General features: G+C 42.3%; 2 protein-coding genes and 2 long non-coding RNA genes across 6 annotated transcripts in view; 2 read left to right on the plus strand and 2 right to left on the minus strand.

Annotated features, from left to right (window-relative positions):
* Positions 1–593: 593 nt before the first annotated feature.
* Positions 594–14,017, minus strand: LOC134445126 (uncharacterized). Its single transcript, XM_063194211.1, has 4 exons — positions 13,955–14,017; positions 13,630–13,677; positions 11,783–12,707; positions 594–616 (listed from the first exon to the last, which is right to left on the minus strand). Exons 1-4 carry the CDS (start codon positions 14,006–14,008, stop codon positions 594–596), a joined length of 1,050 nt encoding a protein of 349 aa, XP_063050281.1. The 5' UTR covers positions 14,009–14,017.
* Positions 14,018–16,554: 2,537 nt separating this feature from the next.
* Positions 16,555–17,663, plus strand: LOC134445498 (uncharacterized). The gene is made up of 4 exons (XR_010034277.1): positions 16,555–16,648; positions 16,873–16,952; positions 17,059–17,088; positions 17,491–17,663. It is a non-coding gene; the product is annotated as an uncharacterized LOC134445498 (long non-coding RNA).
* A 2,135-nt stretch (positions 17,664–19,798) lies between these two features.
* tnksb (tankyrase, TRF1-interacting ankyrin-related ADP-ribose polymerase b) overlaps positions 19,799–27,307 on the minus strand; it is a 37,357-nt gene continuing 29,848 nt past the window's right edge. For both annotated transcript variants that reach the window (XM_063195663.1, XM_063195662.1), the window contains 2 exons: positions 21,470–21,626; positions 19,799–20,990 (listed from right to left, as the gene is read on the minus strand). In XM_063195663.1, coding sequence (XP_063051733.1) covers positions 20,904–20,990; positions 21,470–21,626 — 244 coding nt within the window. In that variant the 3' untranslated portion in view covers positions 19,799–20,903. The remainder of the gene's footprint in view (positions 20,991–21,469; positions 21,627–27,307) is intronic.
* LOC134445499 (uncharacterized) lies at positions 24,398–27,236 on the plus strand. 2 transcript variants are annotated; one of them, XR_010034279.1, is made up of 4 exons: positions 24,398–24,589; positions 25,046–25,114; positions 25,328–25,414; positions 25,791–27,236. It is a non-coding gene; the product is annotated as an uncharacterized LOC134445499 (long non-coding RNA). The 2 variants fall into 2 exon arrangements; XR_010034278.1 differs by having other exon boundaries at positions 25,328–27,236.

Here is a 27,307-nt window from a genome sequence, read left to right on the forward strand (position 1 = left end):
AGGATGGCAGTGAGTGAGGTCTGCTGAGTGGTTTGCGGTGTGGAGGAGTGTGTGGATGACGGTGAGTCTGGGGTGATGGTGATGCTTGGAGGACAAGGGAAGAGGAGTGCAGAGGAGTGTAGGGGTGGGTGGCTCACAGTCAAAGGTGTCAAAAGTAAAACTCAAAGTAAATTCTTTTTTTGTCTTTTACGACTTTATTGATGATAGGACAGTGCAAGAGGTGGACAGGAAGCGAATGGGGAGAGAGACGGGGAGGGGTCGGCAAATGACCTGGGCCCCATGGCAGATGAGTGCCGCCACAACAGGGCTCATGGTGTACAACTCTAGCACATGATATTACATAGCTGTTACTGTAACGGAGGCCAACTAGTTCGAGATCCCGATGGGGGACGGACTGTGTGGGAACACCTCGGTTACACTGGTGCCATTGACCCGGGATGGGAGTGAGGTTTAGGGGGTGAGTATAACGGAGGCCAACAAGCAGAGTGTGGCGTGGAACGTTAGTAAACCTCGAGTCCCTCCCGAAGGGCTTTTGGACTGGTCCTTCAGTCCAGCGGTATTGTGCTGTGACTCCCATTGACGAGGTGGCCAGTTCAAGACCCCGTGGGGGGACGGACTGCGTGAGAAAACCCCAGTTACATTACACAATTTACACAATTGTACCTAAGGAGGTAGATCGAATGTATTGTTACTGGAAAAACACTTAAAACCTAACAAGAACCCACCACAAATTTGATCCAATCAGCTGATCGTGAGAAAAGTACACAGGTGGTCACTCAGATAAGTTCCTGTGTTTTTTTTAAACTTTTACTTTCAACACCTCTGGTGGTATCTGGTGGTATCTGGGGTGAAGAGGGAGTGTGTGGGGCATATTGGTGGCAAGGTCTGGGGACAGCGATGGTGGTGCTGGTGCTGAGTGGAGGATTGAGGAGGGTGGGGGGGTTGGCATCTGGGGTGAGAGGTGGGAGTCAGTCAGCGTGTGGGGTCGGGTGGCGGTGCTGCTTAGGGTTTGTGAATCTGTCCACTAATTAAGCGATGCCACTTAGAGTCAGGCTCCATGCTGGGAGGGTTATTGCTTCCCGTGTGTGCGTGTGCGCGTACGTGTGCGTGTGTGTGTGCGTGTGTGTGTGTGTTTGTGTGTGTGTGTGTGTGTGTGTGTGTGTGTGTGTGTGTGTGACTGCTCCAATGTGTCTGGAGAATGTGGTGTGTATGGTGACAAGGTATAGAACAGAGGATACTCTGAGGATTGTCACTCTAGAGAGAGAGAGAGAGAGAGAGAGAGAGAGAGAGAGAGAGAGAGAGAGAGAGAGAGAGAGAGAGAGAGAGAGAGAGAGAGAGAGAGAGAGAGAGAGATTGGAGAGTGTACGTGTGCGTCATTCTGGAACAGTGAGAGAGAGAGAGAGAGAGAGAGAGAGAGAGAGAGAGAGAGAGAGAGAGAGAGAGAGAGAGAGAGAGAGAGAGAGAGAGAGAGAGAGAGAGAGAGAGAGAGTTGTGTCTGGAGTGTGTGTGCCTGTGCGTCATTCTGGAGCAGTGTGGCCTCCAGACACAACACACACGCAACACACACAGGAACAGGTCTACAAGGAGGAATGTGTGTGTGTGTGTGTATGTGTGTGTGCGTGTGCGCGCATGCATGTGTACAGAGGTAGCAATACTTCTAGGATATGGGAAGGTCCGGGCTGGTTTGGTTGATTAGGGCAGTTCAACATTGTAGAGTTTCATTCATCATATCTCATTTCATTTCCTTTCATCATCACCATCATCATCATCATCATCATTGTCATCATCATGACTTGACTAATTTCACAATATAATTTCTAATGTTTAAAAACTTACCCCAGCAGCAACCGGTAACCGGAGGGGGGACCATTGAGAGATTTTTGTCCTGGGCCCAGCCCAGGCGGTCAGACTGCTATATCTTTCAGACCAAACAACGCCACCACAAGGTCAATGGCCCTTGAGTGTGCTTAGGAGTCTATACAGCACTGAGCACCATGCATAACATTGAATGATAAATACGCACAATCTCATCTAGCAACTGTTTTGCTTTTAATCTCACATGTTTGCCCTCTCCTCACTCAAGCACATGTACAGGGAGCAGGGCGATTTGTTCAATATGAGTTTCGTTAGCAGATGTTTTGCTCATCATACAGGCGTTTCGTTCAACAGAGCAAGCATTTCGTTTAGGCTACCTTTTCTTCTGAGCATTTTTATCATTTGTATTATTATTCGTTGTTTTAAAATTTGAATCAGCTCTACTGGTCAGTATCCATGAACATATATGATCAGCGTTGGGGTAACGAATTACAAAGTAACACGTTACTGTCATTCAATTACGTGGCAGGAACGTAACGCGTCAAAGTTAAAATTTCAGTAACGCCATAAAAGTTACTTTACTGCCGTTACAGTCGTTATCTCATTACCCAATTTGAAACCGACAGTGAATGTTATTCCAAAAACACTAAGAGAACTGTGTGTGATTCACGTTGCCAGCAGTGACAGTGTCTACTCTACACCCTGTCTTGGGCAGCAACAGCCTCTCTGTTTCTGAATCTCTTCTTCTCTTCTCCTGCCCCCCTCCCGAATGTACCCCTCTCTCTCCTGTACCAACCTCCTCATCATCTTTACATTCCTCCCCCGTCTGTGACAGAATAACAAGTCCGACAGGCGGACAAAGATGCGTCCGTCCATGCACTGCCGCCTTGTGGACACAGGAGGGAATTTTCATTTGAAGAATGCGTTTCAGACGGACCGACAGACAGACAGAGAGACAGAGGGACCGAGGGACGGACATACCCTCCTATAGAGATGCTAGGACGCATCTAAAAATGGCACATACATCTTCATTGTATTGTTTTTATTCCAGTATAAATATAGGAAGGAAGCCAGGAAGTCAGATGGGTGGAAGGAGTAGGAGGGAGGGGTGTGTGTGTTTATGGGGGTGAGGTGGGGTGGTTGGTGGTACCTTTGGTGTGTGTGTGTGCAGGGGCGGGGCTAAAAATGTTGGGCCCCATGAAAGATTCAAATTTTAGGCCCCCAAAATGACAAATTATGTTATCAGCATCCTTTCAGGGACCCTGTCAGTGTTGTCGGGTCCTTAGAATCTGTAACACCTTTACCCCCTTACGGCACCCATGTGTGTGTGTGTGTGTGTGTGTGTGTGCGTGTATGTGTGTGTGTGTGTGTGTGTGTGTGTGCATGTGTGTGTTTATGGGTATGGTGTGGGTGGGTGGTTTTTGTACCTTGGGTGGTGTGGGTGGTGTGTGTGTGTGTGTGTGTGTGGCGGGGGGGTCTCTGGGGTGGTTTGTCATTGTCCCACTGAGGGGGACACCTGGCTGTTTGGTTCCATGTACCTGTCAGCTCTCCTCATCGTCTCTCTGATCATCTGCTTCAGTGCCTCAGTGCCTGGACAAAACATCCCCCGCGTAGCATCGTTAGTGTCAGAGCAGAGGTGGAATGGTAGCTTCATGGTTGACATGACATGGTGGTGGGGCTCTGTTTTAAGGCTACCTCTACGTATATCATTCCTCTTGTCTTTCTGGAGGCATTTCATATGTCGCACTCCCCCGTACCATTAGTGGCAGGGTTAGGTATTTAGACGCTGACATGATGGCAGCTCAATTTTTAGGCCACCTCTTCCTTTCTGTTCCCATTTACTTCCATCCCCTTTAGTCAGAGCTGAACTGACACCAAAAACAACCTGGGCATTTTTGGCATAAAGCAAAAAAAACACACAAAAAAACCGAAACAGCATGAAGCCAAAAATGCCCGGTCCTTAACCCACTGCTTCACTGCAGTATGATTGCCCACTGTCTGTAAAGTATATATCAACACCCTGATGAAGATCACAGGACCGATACGCATTGGTGATTTTTAATGCATTTGCCGATATAATAAAGTTTTTTTTTTTACCACAATAATCAACTGAAGTGTTTGTGTGTTTTTCCTACTGTACAGTGAGTCCAATATGTATTTGATCCCTTGCTGATTTTGCCGGTTTGTCCACTAATAAAGACATGATCAGTCTATACATTTATGATCATATGTATTCAAACATGGAGAGACCGAATATCAAAAAGAAATTCCAGAATAATATTATTTTAATATATTTTAATTTATTTGTCTTTAATTTAGGCAAATAAGTATTTGACCCCTCTAGCTAAAGAAGATAAAGTGCTTCTTGGCAAAGCCCTAGTTGTCTAGCACTGAGGTCAGATGCTTCTTTTAGTTGATGACAATGTTTGTGCATATAGTAGAAAATATTTTTGCCCATTTTTCTTTGCACATTATCTCTAAAACATTAATAGTTTGTGGCTGTAGCTTGGCAAATGGGAGGTTGAGTTCTCTCCATAGAATTACTATAGGGTTAATATTTGGAGACTGTCTAGGCTACTTCACGACTTTAATATGCTTCTTATTGAGCCACTCCTTCGTTGCTTTGACTGTATGTTGTGTATTATTGTCATGTTGGGAGATCCAAAAATGGCCCACCCTTCAGTGTAGTGGTGGAGGGAAGGACGTTTGCACTCAGGATTGCACATTACATGTCTCCCTCCATCCATTCGTTGACGGTGTGAAGTTGTCCTGTGCCTTGGCCAGACAAACACCCTCAAACCATAATGATACCACTTTCATGCATGATGGTGAGGAGGGTGTTCTTGGGATCATAGACAGCAGTACTCTTTCTCAAAACACATTGATTTGTGATAATGCCAAACAGCTTGATTTTGGTTTCATCTGACTACAGCACCTCCTTATCATATCCTAAACCAGTCTGATGTCCGTTGGCGAACCTCAAGTGGGACTGCACAGGTTCCCTCTGAAGTAGAGGTACCATGTGTGCACTACAGGATTTTAAACCTCTGTGGCATTAAGTGCTACCAGTAGTTTTCTCAGTGATTTTGGTCCCAGTAGCTTTGATATCATTGCCTAGTTCATCCCGTACAACTCTAGGGTGATTTCCTTCTGTTCTCATGGTTATCAAATCCCTACAAAAGGTCAAATCTTGTATAGAACCCCAGGCAGGCTGATGGATAGTCGTTTTGTATTCCTCACATTTTGGAAGAAACGCATCAACAGCTGGGTCATTAATACCCAGTCTCTTTCTTGTGGCTTTGCAGCCCATCTAATCTTTGTTCAGGTCTAAAATCGTGTCCCTGATATCATTTGACCACTCTTTGGTCTTTCCCATGCTGGTGAGGTTGGAGTGTGACTGATTCACTTATGCTATGGACTGATTCCCCTGATTCAATGTGTCTTTTATGCATGTTAGTATGTACAGGTGTCTTTAATTCAGATGACAAGTTGATCGGAAGTGCCCATCTGGTCTGTGGGCCCGGAACTGTAATCAGTTGGCAGGGGATCAAATACTTATTTTGCTCGATGAAATGGAAATAAATTAATATATATTCTCTTCAGTTAATTTCTGGATTTTCTTTTTGATATTCTTTCTCTCCATATTAGAATACATATTATCATAACATTTATTGACTGATCATGTCTTTGTTAGTAGGCAAACCAACAAAATCAGCAAGGGATCAAATACATATTGGACTCACTGTATGTGTTTTACATGACAACATTGCACGATGGCGATCAAGAGTAAAATGCCTCCTAAAACAACGGGGAATGAGCTAACCATGCTAATTGTAACATTTCCGACTGTGGTACAAACGTTCACTCCCAACTTTGCTTTCAAGAAACGAATGTGTTGTTGATTTAAACATAGGACTAGCAAAGTTGTAGATTTAATCATGGGACTATAGCAAAGTTGTAGATTTAATCATGGGACTATAGCAAAGTTGTAAACATCGGAGCATGTACCTGTAGTACGCCTGCACGAGGCTTTCGAGAAATTGTTCAGTTGTTTCTTTGTAGGCATAGTTCGTAGTAAGTTGGTAAGGAAACTAGCAATGATGGTGTAGAGAAACACACCACTGTTAGGGAAAAATAAAAAACAAACAAACAAAAACGGCAGTATTGGCCCCTGATGACTGTCAGTTCACCAGGAAAATGCCCTGTATGCGAGATGACATAGCCCTATCGTTACAGTGGCAGCAGAGGTGACATGCTTCACAGAGAGTTTTATTTATTTAAGAGCTGACATGGTGGCAGCTCATAGTTTTTAAGCATACTTCTCCTGTCTTTGTGGTGCCATTTCATAACAGCTGTTCCCCATGACTCATTTAATGATTTACAATATGTATAGTGTACATTTATTTAACTTGATGGTATTTTGAGAATTTTGTTCAGGCTGCCAAATCTCAGGTGGCCATCCCTTTTGCTATTATGAATTCCCATATGAGGATTGTATATCACATAATATTATAAGATTATATTGTAAGTTTATGCTATGGGAGGAGCTAACAAGCTAACAAGCCCTCATCTGATTTCATATGAATGGAACCCAAACTATTTTTTATTTTACAGTATCTCGTAAGTATTTTTTGGAGCCTTACGGCCTTTATTATTACAGGATAGTGGAGAACAGACAGGAAATGTTTGGGAGAGGGAGATGGGGGAGGGCTGGGAAATTACCCCGGTCCGACTCAAACCGCAAGCCCAAATGTGGGGGGCTTAGCATGCTGCGCCACAGCGCCCCCTGGAACCCGAACTATTACTACTACTACTATCAGGTGGTCACTGACAGCTTTGGCCAAGGCTGGGACAAGTCATCTGTAAAGTCCCCCCACTCAATACAAACAATGTAATGAGAAGCCGATTCTGGGGTCAACGTTTCGCGGGGCCTTGGACAACTGACCCCTTTGACAACTGACCACGTCTGCTTCCCTGTCTACTACACTGAGACAGCGAGAGAGAGAGAGAGAGAGAGAGAGAGAGAGAGAGAGAGAGAGAGAGAGAGAGAGAGAGAGAGGCAGAGACAGAGGGACAGAGAGCGGAGAGGGGAGAGGGGAATAAATGCATGAGTGCGTGTCTGTGTCTATGCATAACTCCAAGCTGAAAGGTAGGGCTTGCTTTTCAGTGACCTCTATCTCACACTCTCACAGCGGCCCTAAAGAAGAAAAGCACACACACACACACACAAACACACACACACAAACACACACACACACGCACACACACACACACACACACACACACACACACACACACACACAAACACACACACACAAACACACACACACACGCACAGAGACAAAAACAGCCAAAGAGGAAGCAAAAATGTTTAAATAATGCAGGCTTATATGCAAAAAAATGTGAGCTATGATCTCGCCGTGAACATGACCTGGCTTTTCAAGCCTGAAGACCCCATGAGGGCCTGACTGCATGAACCTGCGACCTCCAAGCGTCTTTACTCTAGCACGCACATGTGTATCCTCCCTGATGTGCATCACTTCAAATCCACTACACCCAGATTAAGTCATTCTGAGTGCAGTGTGATGATCTGGATACTTGAACTTGCGACCTCACCAGCGTTGCCAGCCAGATTGGGCGGATTCCCCACCCAATTGGGCTGCTTAGGATGGGCGTCTGTGGGTAAAAATGGCATTTTTTGGCAGGTTTTTCTGTGGGTTTAGGGTCATAGAAATCAATAGAATTTAGTTCAAATTGGGCGGGAGTTTGTGCTTCCAGGCGGGTTTTAAGCATTTATTGGGCTCATCTCGTCTGGCAACCCTAGACCTTCCAATCTCTTTTTCTGGCGTGCATGTGTCTCTCCCTAGTGGGCTTTCATTCAAATGCATTACCCACCAGATTAAGTCAATCTGACTGTAATGTTTGATGTGGATGTTTGAGCCTGCACAAACCTGTCTTATTTTCGCACGACAAATTCACTACACCAAAAGTGAGCCACTCTGAGTGAATCTTAATATGCGTCCTTGCCTCCTCCACTTGTGCTTGTCTCCTCACCCCGCCTCCTGGCCCCTCCTCCGTGGAGAAAACGATAAAGTTTCCCAGCTGTCAGCCTAGCCACAACAACTTTTGAGGGACTGTTTTTCATTCACCATAACAATTGCACACGAGAAAAAGACTCTGCAATTGAGCTTTTGCAAGATATTGAAATATAATGCTGTTGTCAGTGATGTCATCATGACGAGAAGTGAGTGGAGGAGGCAAGTGGAGGAGGCAAGGTCCCATATTAAGATGCACTCTCTGACTTTACGGTCAACCCTTGTGAACTTGGAATATCTTCAGCAGGCATGATTCCTCCCTTGCGCTTATCCCTTCATAACAAATTGAACTAAACCCACAGAAAATCAGTTTGACTTTCCCATTGGAATAAGTGCAGTCACTGTGGAATGCCTCTCTCCAGCATCTATGTGACCTTCCAACAGCATTCATCGTAACACATTCAATGCATAGAGGAAGACAGTGTCCCTGAATACGATGTAACTAAATGCAAGGGCTGGATTCATTCATTCATTCCATTTATTTCATTAGGACAATGCACACTTATGAATACATCAATAAAAAAACATCAATATAAATACAATATGACAGAGTTAGCATAGTTGGCATGCAGACATGCAGACATTATACCCATACATCACAAACACAAAACACATATAAAAGTACAGAAAGTAAAACCATGTGCACACTATACACTCGAGACCCTTTATAGGGCAAGTGACTATATTTGATCACTTCCACACCTATTACAAATGCTCCTGCCATGCCTCTACAATTGTGTACAACAAGAAGGTTATATGTAATTAATCAGGAGAAATCAGGCTTTCACACAGTGACATCATGACATTTGACCAATCAGCAGTGGCCTGGAGCCTATCAAACTTTTTGTTCACTCGGATGTTGAGATTTGTGTGCCCTATAAAGGGTTAAGATTAAAGGGCTGGATGCCTGAGGGTCTGACAGACTGAACCTGATGAACCAGCCAACTCAGAATCTGTTATTCCAGCACACACACCTGCGCATCCGCCCTAGAGCAGGGACTGGATCCCTCCATAGGACCCACACTTAGACATAAGTGTCTGCATTTCTGAATTCACTGTTACAACAAAGTGCATGGGCTAGAATCTGGATGTTTGATGGATCTGGAAGGAGCTGCGACCTCATAATATGTTAATCGAGCATGCACGTAGGGCCTACCGTAAGTATGAGATGTGTGTAATTGAAGTGCGAATGGCTACAATAATCATGGTTTGTGAGTTTCCTTCAGCTTCAGATTTTATCCCAATATGTTTTCACTGTGGCTGTCATATACAGTATTCGAGGTTGAGGTGTGTGTGAGTGTGTGTGTGTGTGTGTGTGTGTGTGTGTGTGTGTGTGTGTGTGTGTGTGTGTGTGTGTGTGTGTGTGTGTGTGTGTGTGTGTGTGTGTGTGTGTGTGTGTGTGTATGGATGAAGGGACTGGACTACTGGTGTGTAAGTGAGTGTGTGTGTGAGAGAGAGTGCCTTAGCCCTGTGGTCTCTGATGTCTATCAATATTACAAGGGCACAGCGAGAGCCACAAATCAAATATTTATCACCCCTCCCCCTCCACTCCCCACATCTGCACTGCCCTCATTCATTCATTCATTCACTCATTATTTAATGACATTATATTACATTACATTACAATACATTACACTTAGCTGACGCTTCTATCCAAAGCTTACAAGCCAGGCTTTGCCCTCCTAGTGACGCCAACATCTTCAGCGGCTCTAAAATCGAATCGAGATTTTAAAGTCTATGATAATCAGGCTAGCGACTTACAGTTATTTACAGGGAAGTGATCACAGTCCCTGGAGCAGTATTGAATTAGGTGCCTTGGGCAAGGGCACCTCAGCCATGGAGTGTGGAAGGATGGGATTCGAACCTGCAACCATGAGATGAGGTGTTCATCTCCTTATGTTTCAAAGTGAGAGGTCCGCACACTTAACATTCTTTTTGTTTCTTTTTATTATTTCATGGCTGGATAACGTTTCGACTTCACAGTCTTCATCAGCTTCCAAATGTTCATCTCCTTAACCACTAGGCCACGGCTGCCCATTCATTCACTCACTCACTCACTCACTCGTTCACTTTTATTTCACTGTCTTACTTTTTTCTAATATGCATGTGAGAAATGAATCTCCTCGCCTCGGGACCCTCCTTGACTTTGAATCTCATTGCATTCATTCATTCATCTACAAATGTATTAATTTCCTTCTACATTATTTAGAATGCACCATCCAGAGGTGTCCTGTTTTCATCATGCCTTCCAGGCACTAGATGATTCAATTCATGAGGGTGCCCAAAAAGCAAATACTAAAGTAGTGCTTTTAAAATCATCATGTGGTCACTTACTACTACACCACGGGGTGCTTAAAGTGGCTTTTAGGGCATTAAAAAAAGCATCAACACACGATTTCTGGGACCGGTAAGTGGGCATACATCTAAATCACATCCTGTAGCATTTTGCAGATGCTTTTATCCAAAGTGATAATAAAGGTTCTCAGTTCCTGATGAAGCAATGTGAGGTTGGACACTTTTATACATGGGTTCACTCTGTTTCTAAACATGATGTTGTGAGGAGGAGCAAGACACTGGCAGCCAGCCACATGAGCTAATTTTTTGACCGACAGCGGTTTCCAACAATCAGAGGTTGAGTTGTGTAGTGTCGCACAGTCAGAAGAAAACAACAATTTAGAACCCATGTATATGGGCAACTGCAGCCATGGATGAGGGAGCAGGAGACTTTCTTTCCTAAACCTACGCTACTTTTCTCTCCCATTCATTTCCATGTCATATTCTTCATTATCCTTTGTCAGTACAGACACAAGGTACCCGGCCCCCGAAAACAGACATTCTGAAATGAGAGGCACCCAACGGGAGAACACAGACTGCATTATACTGCCACCTAGAGGCGAAATCACAACCCAGTTTTCACCACCTTCCTTTAAAAAAAGCAACATTTAAAAAATTTACAAGTTGCAACATGACATCCTATTTTGAACATAATAGTGCCCTATTTTCAAGTCTTGCCATAGTCTTGCCTCATCGCTATTGTTGAAGTACCTTTGGAGCCTACCACATTTGTGCTTTGAAAGAACACTTTAAAAACACCGGTTTTATTTCTTTGTTGAATTATTTGTTTCACCACTTTTCTTATTTTTTATTTGATTGAAAATACATAACCAGGTGATACAACGGGTTCATACAGGTTTACAGAAAGTGGGTAGATTCCTGTAAAGTTGATCTAAAGCCGTTTGTAAACAAGGCAACTGCTTCACAGTAGTATGAGTGAAGCTGTCATTTTAATCTACTGTGCATTCAGTACAAAAACAAACCATCACCCAGAAAAGACTGGGCTTACATACAACAGTGCACTAAAAAGCAATGGCACAACAGTTCATTTTAGAAATGTATACAAAATTAATCTACTACACATCATTATGAAGACCTTGCTCTCTCTCCAACCCTCTTTCTCTCTATCTCTCCCTCCCTCTCACTCTCTCTCTATCTCTCCCTTCCTCCCTCCCTCCCGCACACTCTCTCTCTCTCTCTCTCTCTCTCTCTCTCTCTCTCTCTCTCTCTCTCTCTCTCTCTCTCTCAGATGTTTGCCTGCCCTCCCCTTGGCGTTTGAGCCTGTTGGAAGATGATAGGAGGGGTCATGCCAATAGGTGGTAGAGGCTGCCCTAACCCAATTGGCAGTTTGGGACCATACGGGTTCAAGGCAGACAGGCCATAGTTCTGCCCAGGTGCATAGGGATTAACCAATGGCGAGACGGCAGCAGGAACACCTTGGTTCATCCCAGAATACAGATTAACCAATGGGCTTGTGGGAGGAACACCTGGGTTCTGACCAGCATGAAGGTTAATCAGTGGAGTAATAGGTGGCACACCTGGAGGCAGCCCAGTGTGGGGGTCCAACAATGAGCTGAGGGGCACAGCACCTTGAGGAAGCCCGGCATGGGGGTTCAGCAGTGGGTTAAGGGGAGAGACGGCAGGGGGGTATGGTCCAGCATGGGGATTCAGCAGTGGGCTGAGGGGCATGGCACCATGCTGCAGCCCAGTGTGGGGGTTCAGCAGTGGGTTAAGGGGAGGGATGGCACCTTGAGGCAGCCCAGTGTGGGGGTTCAGCAGTGGGCTGAGGGGCACAGCGCCATGCGGCAGCCCAGTGTGGGGGTTCAGCATTGGGTTAAGGGGAGAGACGGCATGGGGGTATGGTCCAGCATGGGGATTCAACAGTGAGTTAAAGGAAGGAGGAAGGCCAGGGTGGTGCCCGATGGCAGGGTAGGGGAGGGGCCCCAGGTGGGGGGCGACAGGTGGAGGGCCGTAGGGGAGGAAAGGTGACACTCCTGGCTGCGGGAGTCCACCGGTGGTGTAGGTCAGGTAGCACGGCGCGGCCAGCTGTGCACCCGGCTGCACCGTACAGGGCGGGATGAGCTGCGGGTTGGCGCCGGCTGCGGCTGCGGGGTCCTGGGGCAGGGGGTTCACAACCTCGGGCTGCTGGGGCTGCGTAGAGATGACCAGGTGGATCTGGGGGGTGTGGGATGGGGCGGCAGCAGCACCTGCGTCTGGGCTGGGCTCTGCAGCAGAAACTGTAATGACAGAAGGTGCAGGAGGTGGAGCAGGTACAGGAGGTGAAGCAGGCTGAGGAGGTGGTGGAGGCGGGAGGGAGGCGCTGATGCTGGGGGACAGAGGGCTCTGCTCCTGCTCCTCCTTTTGTGGAGCTACCAGTGTGGGTTGTTGTGGTGGCTCCGGCTGCGCGTGTGTGTTGATATTGGAGAGCGTCTGTTTCACTTCGTTCAGCAAAGTCCTCAGGCCCTGGGGAGGGAGGGATGGAGGGGGCAAACAATACATGTAAGTACCAGTAAGGGCGAGGAGGGATTAGGCATAATTGTTAAGGACAACACAGAGTTTGTATTACTGCATTTTTTTTAATCTATTGGTTTTCTCTGTGGAAATAACCAGACAAACTGACCCAAGTCAGATGCGAACTAGGGATGCAAATTATCAATGAATTCATTAATCATTAGTTTTAATGATTAGTGATTAGTTAGCCTTATCGATCGACTAACGATTAATTGATAAGCGGCATTTTCCCCCCGAAATCTCAATGATTCTAAAAAAAAAACTACTAAATCTAAAATTTTTAATAAAATAAAATAAAATACCACATTTAAATTAATTCTATTTCAATTCATTAATCCAAAGGTGATTTAAATATTTCCTCTATTCACACCCCTCTTCATACACACTCTTCACATGCCCATTTCACCTGGGTCTCTTATCAGTTGAATTGTCGATTAATTGTGATTAATGTTTTTTAATCGATTAATGCATTGATCGATTAAAGTCGATTAATCGATTAATCGTTTGCATCCCTAATGCGAACACTCAGAAAAGTGAAACGGTTTTGACAGACTAACTGACATACAGTATATGTTGGTGCTAAAAATAAAAGCATGCAGTACAGCTCTGTACATTTCCATCTTCAGTGTGCAGATCAATAAGGGAAAGTGTTAACTAATACACGTTAGAATTTGCAAAACCATAAAAAGACGATATTGGTGATGCTATACAAGTCAACACGCTTTGTATTAACCCATTAGGCATGCATACAATACAATAACTTGTCTCTGTGTGGGGAAATGCCAAACACATAGGCCTTTGAGTCACCTTAATAGTTGTGATACTGTGCTTTATTTGCATTTGGTGTGATTGTACTGGATTGAATTGTATTCACCCCTTCATTGCTGTCTGATTCTGCGTCTCCATACTGCTGCTCCTCAATCTGCAAGATAAGAGCACCACACAATGTGTCATTGAACATGTAATAAGCTAGTTATTTTAATGAGTTTACTTGCTTCATTTTTAAAACATTTCTTACTATTATAAATCTTTGTACCATACATACATATAGCCTTTCGGAATTATTTGATGTGCTTACATACTATTTTCAGCTTTAGTATTGTTTTGATTATGTTTGAACTGCCATACGACTTGACATGCCTTGCCTTGCCTTACAGGTGAGGGAGAAAGGATCATAGAAAAATGTTGCATGAACTTACTGGTGCAGCAAAGCAGAAGCAAAGACCTCCAAAGAATATTACGATAGCCTTCATATCCGCTGCCAACCTACAAATACAGTACGCTACATTATGGCAAAAATACATTTCAATAAAAATATCTAATTTTAGATAGTTAAAACATGTTTCATTTTAAATTGTTATTGACTGCAAAGCTTGCTGTTTTTAAGTGAAAAAATTTGAATCTTGCTTACCTTCCTCCCGCCAGTCAGCTAAAATCAGTTTTCCCAACAGCTTTGTTTTTCTGTCAGAACATATGTCATTATAAAGCCTATAGTTATTCAATAATACCCAATCAGAGAGGTGCACGACCACGTCTGCAGTTTAATTGCTCACTCAGTCATTTTGAAGAAACATTTCACAAGACAATCAAGTGTTGCAAGACCATGCAGAAAACACCGCTACTTAATTTCATAAACCATTAAGGGTCGTTAGTGTGTGTTATCATTGTCTAGACACAGTATTTGATTCTTGGTATAAATGTGGTATGCTCTTTGTAGAGCAGCTTTTTCATTCAAAGGGCCACTTCAAAGTCTTCCAAGGGCTATAAAAGTCCCCCAAGGACCGTACTATGAACACAAACCAGGATTTAGAGTGTAGTGGAAAGCGCTGACATCCAACAGAAAAGCATCAGCAGGTGCCAAATAAAAAAACTGTCACATGTAGGAGCGGGAAAGGATCTGCACACTGCTTGCAAAAGACTTAATTTATTTGGAATATAAATAAATTGAGACTTTTGCAAGCAGTTTGCAGATCCTTTCCTGCTCCTACACAAACCAGGATTTCCCCCTGCACTAGGCCTATGTTGAAGGCAGCCAACTTAACAGACCCACCTTCTCTAGGTCCCCTGAATTGTATTGCAAATGCAATTTCTGAGATTCGTCTTCAAAACATGTCATATTTCAGGTGAAGCTGCATAACATTGAAATTATTTCAGCAGCCGGATTAGACAGCCTCAAGGGCTGTGAGGGACCATTGAGAAACAGGTTCCCCACCCCTGTATGATCAGCTATTGGATGAAAAACAGGAAGTACAGTATAGTTCATTCTTGATGCTGTGGGAAGATTGGCAGTGGCATATCTACCAATCTACTAAGGCTTTAGTGCTGTGACATTGAAACTGCCTGCATGAAAATTATCTTAACATTTTGTCATACGACACGTTGTAGGTGCAATAGCTTTCATGAATATTCTTGTTTTGCCGCATGTGTGTTGTTCAGTGAATTTCCAGTTTAATTTCAGTTTCGGAATATGTAGGACTAGGTATTGTTTTGACTTTGACAGATACTGTCTGGTCAACTGTATTTCTTTTCATCTACCGGTAATTATGCAATGAGGTTGTGTTGTCCAAGCAATTTCATAAAGAAGGCAACGAGACAACATTCAACCCAACATTGACACTGCATAGCTTAGGCTACATTGTGCAGAGCGACGTATTATTTTATTTACAGTGACAGTTAACCTGGAGCGATGTTACTAGCTGGGAGGCCTAACTGCAGGGTATTTCAGCAATGGATGTAGGTGCTGGTAGACTCCCCCACCAGTGATGGGCAAAATGTTTTAATTTGTTCCAATCCAGTACCACATATTCCAAATGACCTGGTTTTACCTGGCCAACTCAGCCAGGTGATTAGCTTTTGTGAATGATGACGAGGTTGAATTGGTAGGCCTACGATACGATTTTGCCTCCACCCACATATTGACTGGTACAGAAGCCCAATCATTAAACCACAAGAACACAACTATGTCTGCAATTTAATTACACACTTAATTAGAAAACAGGATTTGAAATTTACAAGACCAGAAATATACCGCCATATTCATTTCATAAACCGTTAAGCAAATATGATATTTATGTGTGACCACTGTCTAGACACATATTTGTTTCTTTCACCGTAAAGTTTTTTTTATGAGGTTTGCATTAGATTAAAACCCTGGCCTTTCATACTTTTGAGGAGATGGAGAACTACCATAATACTTCTATAAGGAAGGCACTTATACTGCACGATTCCACATTCACTCTAATTATGATTGCATGTTAAACACATAATACGGCACGTCATATTAAATGTGGACAATAATACATAATAAAATGAATCCGCCCTTTTGAGCTATAGAAATAGATAGAAATACCCGATTTTCACCCGCTCCCATAGGGCTGCCCCTGTACCAAAGTACCAGTGAACACCTGTGTGTGTGGTTTCCTCCAATGACAGCAAGACATATGGTATTTGTTTTTGTCCCAATTAAAAAGGTGTGTTAAAACCACAGTGAAGGCTGATCGCATCATAGCGGCAACAAAACTATTTCAATGAAGACAAACCCAAACCACTCCAGTCTTGCCCACCAAAAATGTTTGTGAAAACGTGTGTGATACCTGCACCACTATGGAAGGCCACAGCAATACAGTGGTGGCCTACATTCCGTCATTATAGGGCAAAGCTGTTTTCATTGTGGTATGATACTTAATTTGCATTCTGCAGTGACCACATATCTGCATCTGTATTTGTTCTTGCTCATCTGTTTTCTCACCCATCAGGTCCCGAGGGCTCATATAGTACCCGCCCATCTCATAAAATTCTTAACAATACCCCGTTATAGGAAATGGGTGGAAGAGGCTTGCATCCAGTCAAAGGGGACCAAGACTTCACTGCATACACACCATATCATCTCAGGGGTGAGTCGGTGACATTTTGCTTAAAAAAACCCCCAAAAAACTACCCTAAATTGATGTTTTTGGAGGTTGACATTTAAATATTTACTTACTTTGTTCAGATTATTCAGTATTTCAGTATGTTCCGTAATCATGAGAATTAGGATGGGAGAGGAATTCTGGAAGTTTGACCATAAGTTTGGTGACTGGGAATTGTGTATGTCTGCCTTGTCTCCACATCTGACCAGACACTCCACTGGGTGGGAATTGAAAGATGAGAGTTCTCCTCTTTACTCTGAGCCTTCTGGGAGCGGGCCTGTCTCTTCCAGTAAGTCAAATCGTTTTACACTGCAAGTTTACTAGGCTCTACAGTTGTGTTTTTCGGCAGATTGTATTCCTATTTTGATGCCTTTGTCATGTCTTCTTCATTTTAGATCTCCTTTCCTGGAGCTTTGAGTGCTGAAGTAAGTTGTAACCTTGCACTGTTGATACCAAGGCAAAACACGTTCATGACACATCCGACATACACCTTCTGGAAATAGTTCTATGCTGTTATAAAATCTGATCGATTTGATAGTTAAATCAATTGTCTTTTTGTGACTTTACAGAAAGTTGGGAACACAAGAAGCAATAGCTTTTAAACATTTAAAACTAGAATGTTTTAATGGTTCTTAAATTGATTGTATCTGGTTTTATTTTAATGAGCAATAATACCTCCTACAAAGTCATGCAAATGTGGTTACCATGTTTTCAAGCATTGTCACTTCAAGTAGGCCTACTCCGAAGGTAGGCTACCCCAGTTTGGTGGAGAATGTAATGCTGGATGTAATGTTGGATGCTTTTTAAAATTTTATTTATCTTTGCAGGACATTCTCAAGCTCATGACACGGACCACTGCCGTCAACAACAGTCCGGACCCAATTTACAAAGTCGTCTTGAACCCCTATCCCAACCCAAATAACAGATATAACGTGAACCCCTATCAAAATCCAACCTATGGATTGAACGTGAACCCCTATCAAAATCCAACCTATGGATTTAACGTGAGCCCCTATCTAAATCCAACCTATGGCTATAATCCCTATTACAATCCATACCCAGTTTACACACTTGCAACAAGCCCTTATATACCCCAGCAGCAGATCCAACCCCCCATGCCTCGTCCCATCCCTCCCCCCATCCACATGCGTCCCCCTATCATCGTGGTCCAGAGTCCAAACAAGCCCAAGCCTACTGCTCCGCCAGCTCCGCCAGCTCCACCAGCGACCACCCCTGCAGCTCCAGCTCCAACCACTCCGTAAGCTTCACTGGAACGGCCTTGGCCACAGCTCAAACAGCTGAGGCACTGTAGTGTTATGCTGGGGGAAAAGCTTCATTTCCAGTCAGGGGTCATTTCCTGACCCTCATCTCTCCCTCTCCTGCTCACTTCCTGTCGCCGTCTCATACTGTCCTATCAAATAAGAGCCAATAGAACTCCCTAAATGGTATGAACAGAAGGACCTAGGCAATTACGACAACAGTCCTGGAAACAAAGCTTAGGAAGACCACACCCTTCTCAATGGCCGAACTCCTCCTACTCAACTTCTTACAACAAAATTATTTTCTACTTTTCTATTCAGTTCTTTATTTTAATTTTGTTTCCGCGCTGTTGTATTTTATTTTGTCAGCAGCTGTCCAGACGATAGAGCAACCGTCACCCCATATGACCAGGAGTGGACACCCTGACAGCAAACAACGTTGATTGTACTGCCCTACAAAGTGCAGTACCTACATCCACGTTGAAACTAAGAAAAATGACGGTTTTGGTGTATTAGGTTTGGTGGATATGGTAGTAACTGCAAATTTGACATGGCAATATCTCTAAAACAGGACACATTTGAACCACAAGGCTTTGTCAAAAGAAAAAGGAGGTGTTATGAAGACTATTTTCAGTCTAAACTCAATCTTGACAAAATATGTATTAACTGCACTTTGCCCTTTGTTGGGCAGTGTACATATCCCCCTTATTACCCACAGTTACAAGGGTGATGCCATTACTATTTTGGTAGCAGTTGCTAGTGCCAAATCATTCAGAAGGGTTATGGGCAGTCTAACAGGAACTAGCAGACTTGTGTAACAGACTATCTGGTATCCATAACAACTGGTGACCCAGATGTCAGAACCAACGGTGATTGGTTGAAAGTAAATGTCAATCTTAATTTAGATTAAAAGAATGTAGTTTTGACCAATTGATGCGTTTCTGAGGTCATCTGTTTTTCTGAGGTAATCCACTTGTGAAGGGGACACCAGATAGTCTGTCACACCAGAAATACTGTGGTAGCATGAATGACAGGTAATGGGCGGCGTAATAAGGATCGGTTTAGTGACACAGTGGGGATCTGACACTTCATTTAACCTCTACAACTATATACAGTGCATCTGTGCTTTAATCAGTAGTTAGGGAAACAGGGGAAAAACTATTTTGTGACTGCTAATAATCAGTTGCTATTGCTTTACAGTATGATAACTATACAACAATACAATAATATTACGCAATAATACAATACAATGTGATGTGCTGAAATAATGAGATGCTGTTACTTTAATGAAATGTTTGCTGAAACTGGCCTGGCGTGATTTTTGTTTCACTACTCAGTGTGTGGTAAAATCGTATTGGAATAAAAAAAGAAAGACACATATTAAGTCTGATGTGATTTTTGTAGCACTAGGTCTCAACATTATTTTGAACACCCCCCATACCTCATCATAAGTCTGCCAATATCAGAATGAGAACACTTCCCTGCCCCACTCCCCCTCCCCAGCTGTGTCCTTCTCAATGTCCCGTTGTGCTCGCTAAGGCCCTCCGCATTTATTCTATACAACCCTGCACACTGGCGGTGATATCCGGACATCAGCGTACATTGGCCAGTGTGCGGGTTTGAATATAAAACTGTGGAATCTAACGAACAGTGGAATCGAACGTTGGCAGAGCAGTGATCCGCACTTTGGAGGAACCGGTGCACCTGATGCGAAACACTATACTACGTGGTGTGTGGTGGGTTCTATTGTATTGGAATAAAATCGTAGTGGAATAAAAAACTACGGCTCAGTTCAAGCCCGATGTTACTCTTGTTGCACAAGGTGGTGTAAGGTATTAATTGGAGTAAAGCAAATAAGCCACAGAACACTGTCTGATATGATGTCATGTGATCGTCCCACAATTTATTCAAAAACAAAGACGAAAGAAAAAAAAAATCAGAGAAATTAATAGAACCGAATAGATCTTTTTAAAATACAATTCAAAACAAATGATAAATGATAAACACAGGACATTTTACACTTTACACGAAATGTACAATAAATGTCAGCAATTAACTTTTTCAAATGACTTAAATAATGGTTGTTCAAAAGTGCAAATTCTTAACGCATTTACATGGGGGAATTCCATGAGTAAGACAAGGGTCAAGGTCAATAGTGTGTGTGTGTGTGTGTGTGTGTGTGTGTGTGTGTGTGTGTGTGTGTGTGTGTGTGTGTGTGTGTGTGTGTGTGTGTGTGTGTGTGTGTGTGTGTGTGTGTCTCAAGGGCACATAGCGAGTAGTGTGAAGGACACATACTTAATTGTGCAACAAACGAGACCGTATGAATGGCTGGCTGGCTGGCTGACTGACTGACTAGCTTGCTAAACTGACTTGGTTGGATTCTGTACTGTACTGTGAAGCATGAGACTGACTAACCTGGTTGTCTGCTGTATGATGCTTTAATCCACAAGACTGACTGACTTGGTTGGTTGGTGTACTATACTGTACTGTACTGTACTGTACTCTGTAGCATTAGACTGACCGACTTGGTTGGTTGCTGCCCTGTACTGGACAGCACACAAGATCGTATGAATGGCTGACCGACTGACTGACTAGCTTGCTTGACTGACTTGGTTGGTTGGTTGCTGTACTGTATTGTATTTTGAAGCATGAGACTGACAGACCTGGTTGGTTGGTTGCTGCACGGTACTATAATACATGACACTGTCTGACTTGGTTGGTTGTTGTGCTGTCTTGTGGCACATGAGGCTTGGTTGCTGTACTGTACTACAAGACTGACTGACTGTTTCTGTGCCGTACGGCAATACATGAGGGAGACTGACTTACTGTACAGTGAAGCGGGAGACTGACTTGGTGGCTTGGTTGCTTTACTATAATACACGAGACAGACTGGACTGACTGACATGGTTGGTTGCTGTACAGTACTGTGCTGTAGCCGTTACTGTACTATACTGTAGTGTGCTGTTCTGTGGCGCGTGAGACTAGGACTTCTGCTCTGCGCCGGCGGCCTGCTGAGGGGTGCTCTCTGGCTTCAGGATCTGGTAGGTGATCAGGTACTCGGGGTACGCCTGCAAATCAACCAACAAACACGACAGAGACTCATAACCTGACCAATATGGAACTGACTATAAAAGTAACAAAAAATAAGGCACACACACAAGGCTCGTGTCGAAAATTCTAATTTAAACCGAAAAGTAAAAACAAAGTCTGCGGATCTAAACTGGAGTAAAAGATGTTTCTAGTCTGGCTCATTGTCAATGTCTCAAGCAGGAAGTGCGTGGCAAATACTCCTGTGTTACATACGGTGATGTATTAGTTCAATATATCAATTAGCCTCCAACTGCAGACCTGGATAGTTTCCATACATTATCATATATAAAGAAACTTCCTGAGATCACAATATGCAAATATACAGTGCTCTACAATAATGAGTACACCTCAGTTGAAAAGTAACATTTTGAACAATATTTCAAGAGCTTCCCCTACAACAGTACTCTGTGTAGGACATGTCAAACAAACACACACACATACAGCTGTCTGATCTCACCTGTTCGCCGCGGTAGATGACGTACTCGGCGTAAGCCAGGCCGTTGACGCTGGGCCGCCCGATAACAGAGTGGTGCCCCGGGGGGGCGTGGGCCATCTTCATGGCACTGAACTGCAGGAAGGACTTCCCCAGAGTCACCCGGCAGAACAGCATCTGCCTGCAGTGGGGGAGAGAGAGAGAGAGAGAGAGAGAGAGAGAAAGAAAAAGAGAGAGAGAGAGAGAGAGAAAAAAAAAGAGAGAGAGAGAGAGAGAGAGAGAGAGAGAGAGAGAGAGAGAGAGAGAGAGAGAGAGAGAGAGAGAGAGAGAGAAAGAGAAGATTAAAGAGATTCTACAAGGAATCCCAGAGGTCTATCACAGATGCTCAGTCCATTTATTTTGATGACACGATAATGTACAGCCAATAGAAACAAAATAGCACCTTGACAGCAGTTGAACAGAATAAAAAACTTGGCTACTGTTCAACTGAACGCTCATGGGAATATATACAAACATGTCAATTTAATTAAAACAGAGATGCCTTGAGAAGGTAGAGTTAGGGCCCGAGCACGGGTGGTGCAGACTTTATTTTCAGTTCTACACTGCAAAAAACGAAAATCTGTACAAGTGTAATATACTTGAATTCAGCATTTTGGTCTCATTAGACTTGTTTTTGAATGTATTTTCTTGGTAAGACTGACTATTGTTAAGATGAATTGACTTCTTTCAAGAAAATTCATCTTTTTTATCCTACCTAGATAATAAAACTGGTTCTGAGCAGCTTTTTTCTTAAAATAGAACACATACTGACAGAGTCGCATTAACAATTAGACTGTGAGTACATTTTTACTTGTTTCAAGACAATAAGACAATCCAAATGAACCTGTTTTAAGAACTGGCCGGATCTCACTAAGATATTCTAGCTAATCAACTGTGATTGCATAACAATGAAGAGGGCCAATGAGATTTCCATTCAAGATTCATAGCTTTGACATTTCTGTTGTCTGTGCAGCAATTTCATGATTGTAAATCTGTATCCCATCTCAATGTGTCAAACACTTGAAATTCACCGCAAAATATACTGTAGATGAATCACTGAAATATATTTAAAAAAAATAGGGAGTCCCATATCTGTGATTATTGTCTTTCCTAATTGTTACCAAGAAACATCCATTTCAGAGATGATATTCAAAAAATCTAATCTTTGAACTGACATATGCCTCTGACGCCTTGATACCGCTGATGTGTGGCCCAATTCTTTTTCATGAGCAAATATACTGTTTGTTTGATGGGTAGGCTACTTTCGTCAATTTTGCTATGATTGTATTTATTTTATTTTTTTTAAGATTGTTTTTGGTCTTTTTTACAACTTTATTGATGACAGGACAGTTTGAGAGGTGGACAGGAGGCGAATGGGTAGAAAGATGGGAAGGGGTCGGCAAATGACCCGGACCGGGAATCGAACCCGGGTCGGCCACACGGCAGACGAGTGCCCTACCAGTTGCCCACGGCAGGGCCATTTTGCTTTGATTTACAAGACATTTGCAGACATTTTATAGGCCTAATTTAATTTAGAAATTTAGAATAAAAAAATAATGCTTTGACTCTAACCTCATGCACATGTGTCTCATCAAAGTACCCAGTGTGAAGGTAAATGTTGCATATAATGTTGTTTAGGGGGCACGTTGTTGTTCAGGATGCTGCTTTTTAAAGATGCTGCTCTGTCTCAGTTTTTGTAAAGTTTCCGTCATCAGAGCAAAAAAGGTTGTGAGTTATTTCACTTAATTCTATGATAAGATGTATAGCATGGTCCTTGCTGCTGATAAAAACAAAAGTGAATATCTTCAGAAATATCAGCATCTGTCCAGACGACATTTTTAGTTTGTTATCTATCATAAGATTCCATCGTTACACTAATTGGACATGTCTTGTATAGGCCTATTAATAAGCAAACATAGGCCTATAGCCTACCTGAAGTTATAACATCTAGATCAATATGATTTGACAAAATAAAGTGCTTCAATGCACGTTTTATTTCCTTTTGCACAACTGCAACAGCAAGGGCAACAGGTTTTTTTGTGTTCATTTAAGGCACACCCAAAAAATGTTTCTGGGTCCTGGTAAATATTAAGAAATATGTATACAAACAATTTAAGGAATATTGAAATCATATAAACACCATTTGAACTGTCCGCGTATTAACTTTTAAACAAATAATCTAAACAAATAATGTAGGCCTATGCACTTGAAAAAAGCTCATAATATTAACTGACATGCACATCACACTCCAGAACAGTAGGTGGCAGTAAGAAATGAATCGCCTATTGTCGAAACACATTTTCATTGACAGTATTTATCTTCTTCCTGCTGGCACCAAGTTGTTACCTTATTGGTACAGAAATATTTTACATAAACCAAAACTATATATGTGAAATTCATGCTGTAATTCAGGTGGGATAACAAACAAAAACAAAAAAAATCACCAAAGGGTAAAACCGGAAATGGAATTACGTCACTTCCTGTTCGTCAGTTGGTCTCCTGCTTTGAAATTGAGACAATCGTTTTCAGCCGGGTAAGTTTCACAATCCGTTTCAATCCTTGTCATCTTTGGCAATATGCTTGTATTAAGACACTATTACAGTCATTTGTGAAGTATACTACGTTATTGTGATGTTTTTGGCGCTTTTGTCTGTATGGAAAGTTAACTGATACGAATATTGTTAGATCATGCTGTGTGATCTGACAAGCTGTTTGTCTTGCATTCAAATATCCACTCTTAAACATTAGCTGATCTTGTGCAACATCTTTAGGAGTAAAAAAAAATAACCTTAAGGTTTATCGAGTCTGAAGTGTAATTTACCAGCATAATTATTTTAAACATAATTTAACACCTGCTGCTGTTTCGCTTAGCAGCTAGCTAGTGCTCTCTAGCTTGCTATTGCCCTGTAATGCCCCACATGTTACTCAAAATATGTATTATATTTTTTGTAATGGGCGTCACTATTGGCCAGTCCTGAATATCACCTTTGAAAAGCCATGTTTGCCGATATTGTGAGAAAAGGTTCACCTCTGTTTTTCAACTTGACAGATGGTTACCCCCTGTGCTAGTGGAAGATGTGACTTTGAAGACAGTCATTGTAAAAGGTAGGATTTCTGTCCATGTTCAATTGTTTTACACTTTACCCTCTGCTTGAACACTTTACGTACACCAAAGCAAAATGAGGATAAAAATATTTTTTAGCCAATTAGCTGTCATTTTCATGTTGGCATGGTGTCAACAGTTATTTTGTATTGTATGAAATATGGATATGGTGAAAAATATTTTAATTCACTTTAATTTCACGCTGTCTTAAGTGGCTGTAGTCACGTTATTTACCAATATTCTTAAATGGTGACAATATTCCCCAGTCTAAAAAGTGGTGACGATGTATTTGATATGGCAGATTATATTTGGTTGAGGCTACTCTACTCTCCTTGACCCCTGGTCTCAATTTAGGTTTTACAAGAAGTCAGTCAATGCCATTGTGATGTTAGCCCTCATCTTATCTTGTAATTTCTGTGACATCAACTCCAGCAGTCTAATTATGTGTTTTGTCATAGGTGCAAAAGGCTTGTCTAAGATAAGCTGGCAGTCTACCCGCATGGCCTGCGTTGCTGACATTAAGTGAAGTAAGTATGGTGGTACATTATGTCATAACAGATAGTATTTAAATGTTGTTGTATGTCTGTCCTGTAGGATGTCTTTGTGGCTTGACCACAGGTGTTGCCCCACCTGCAGGCCCAGAGATAGAAAGACATAGTGACAAGTCACAGGACAGACAGGAAGCACAACACAACTGGGCCTGACAACCATGTAATTTTCTTGTAATGTGTCTTTGACAGGTTAATGCAGAGTTCCTGTGCCTGACAGATACTTGAGGAAGCATCTTGGAGGTTGTCAAGGAGAAGGGAGGCATTGCCAGAAGGAAGGTAGGATAACTCATGGCTCCAGCAGCTAATGGAAACATTGTGTTTGAGTTGCAAACAATCTAATGAAGTTGGGTATTAGGTATTAGAAGGTCAGACATTAGGTGTGGGAGATGCATGGCCCACCTCTAGGTTCACTGACTCTGAATTTTGAACAGTTCTGATTATGGTGTTCACAAACGATCTGCACCCCAATAAAGAGAGCATGCGATAAATGGCACCTGCATATCACTGACAAGCACACTATTAAATGCCCCCTATTAGTGGCCATGGTTGTCATTCACTAGATATCAGGATTTTTACATTTAGTGCCATTAAAGCTACATAAAAAGTGTGTGCACAGTGTTAAGCTTTCTGCATTTTCTTTTTCCACCATCAGGACTGGAGTGGCGAAGTGATCCAAAGGCAGACTGCACATCTACGTATATGGTTTGCAAGGAACATCCCGTGCCAGAGACTGTGATACAAGGCATGGAGCTGGACAGTGAACTCGGAGCATCTCTTGTGCATGTGTGATGCTGTTTGGACTCGGTTACCGGTATATACCCTCAATCTCAACTCTGTGGATTTGGATTTACAATTTTAAGTATCCAGATGAACTGAAATATATGTTCTGGTGAATTTGGAAAATATGCCCAAAAGGTCCAATCACTATAAACTACAGTAAATATGTTGGACACTGGCAATCTCAGGTTCTAAGCCATTGTATAAAAGGACAATCCATCGCATTTCTATTAATACCTTTGTGTGCTGTTCTCTGATCTGAGTTAATGATTTTTTTTGTCCTTTTTTGTCTTTTGTCAGCATGGCATTGAGTATCATTGAGGGGCTTTTTTCTAAACATTGGCTATGCAGATTAAAAGATGAGCACTGTAAGGAAAGGCGTAATAACGCCTCAGTAGCACTTCATGGACACATTGATATCATAATTAAAAACATTTCTCTCTCCCTCTCCTCCCCCACTTTGAGAAAGAATCAAAGAGTCAAAAGTGCTCCTGCGGGCAGTTGGTTAATTCTAAAATGTCCATTCACAAATAACATCTTTTTCATGAATGTCTAAGTAAATAAGTGAGTAAATAGACACATACTGTTCTGATGAGAGTATGCTTTTCGGCCAAAGATATCTGACTGCATATCTGACCCAAGCGATTATGACATTACTTAGAATTTGATGGTGGTTGTAAGCATTCATGAAAAAGATGACATTTCTGAACAGGCCACATTAATTAATGTGTTAAAGTACACTGATAATTTCAGGTTTTCTGTTTAATTTCTGTTTAATCATACGATTATATTGTCAAGATTTTGGTGTTGTATTATCGTTTGACTGCATGTTTGTCCAGCTGATGAAATATTAATAAAAGAAATGTTTTGAAGTTCTTGTCAAGTATATTTTTCTCATACACCTAAACAAGATATTAATTCTACATGAGAAAATAAGTATTCTAGCTAAGAAAATCAGACTAGTTTTAAGACTTTAAGTGAGCTGGAAACAAGTAAATTTGCCTTGTTTTAAGCGTCTTGTATGCTTGTTTTGAGCAATAATTTCTTGGAGGACATCTAATTCTAAGCAATAATGACTAATAAAGGAGAAGAAATTGCTTAAAATAAGAGCAAAAATCTTAACAAGCAACAGAAAAATAAGATTTTTATACTTGTTTCAAGTGTTTTTCTATACCTACCGCTTAGATTTTATTTTCTTGTTTTAAGAATTCTTACCAAGTCCAATTTGCTCGCTGCACTGGCAGATTATTTTGCTCAAAATAAGCAATTTTTCACCTAAAACACTATATTTTTTACTTATTTTTTTAGAGGGCTTTTTTGCAGTGTAGAGAAACGGTAGCTCAGTGTTGCGGACTTTATTTTCAGTTCTCAGCAGAATGGGTCTTTCCACCT

This window comes from Engraulis encrasicolus, chromosome 3, assembly GCF_034702125.1.
Source record: "Engraulis encrasicolus isolate BLACKSEA-1 chromosome 3, IST_EnEncr_1.0, whole genome shotgun sequence".
In the NCBI taxonomy this organism is placed as follows: domain Eukaryota; kingdom Metazoa; phylum Chordata; class Actinopteri; order Clupeiformes; family Engraulidae; genus Engraulis; species Engraulis encrasicolus.

Bases quoted from the DNA above. Each gene is read 5' to 3' on its own strand.
- LOC134445126 (XM_063194211.1), bottom strand. From the start codon at position 14,008: ATGAAGGCTATCGTAATATTCTTTGGAGGTCTTTGCTTCTGCTTTGCT. The intron at 12,708-13,629 runs GTGAATACAATT...CTCCCTCCCCAG, and splicing joins AATCAGACAGCAATGAAGGG to GGCCTGAGGACTTTGCTGAA. The intron at 617-11,782 runs GTGTGCCACCTA...TTTCTCACGCAG, and splicing joins CCACACTGGGCTGCCTCCAG to TCCGTCCCCCCACGGGGTCT.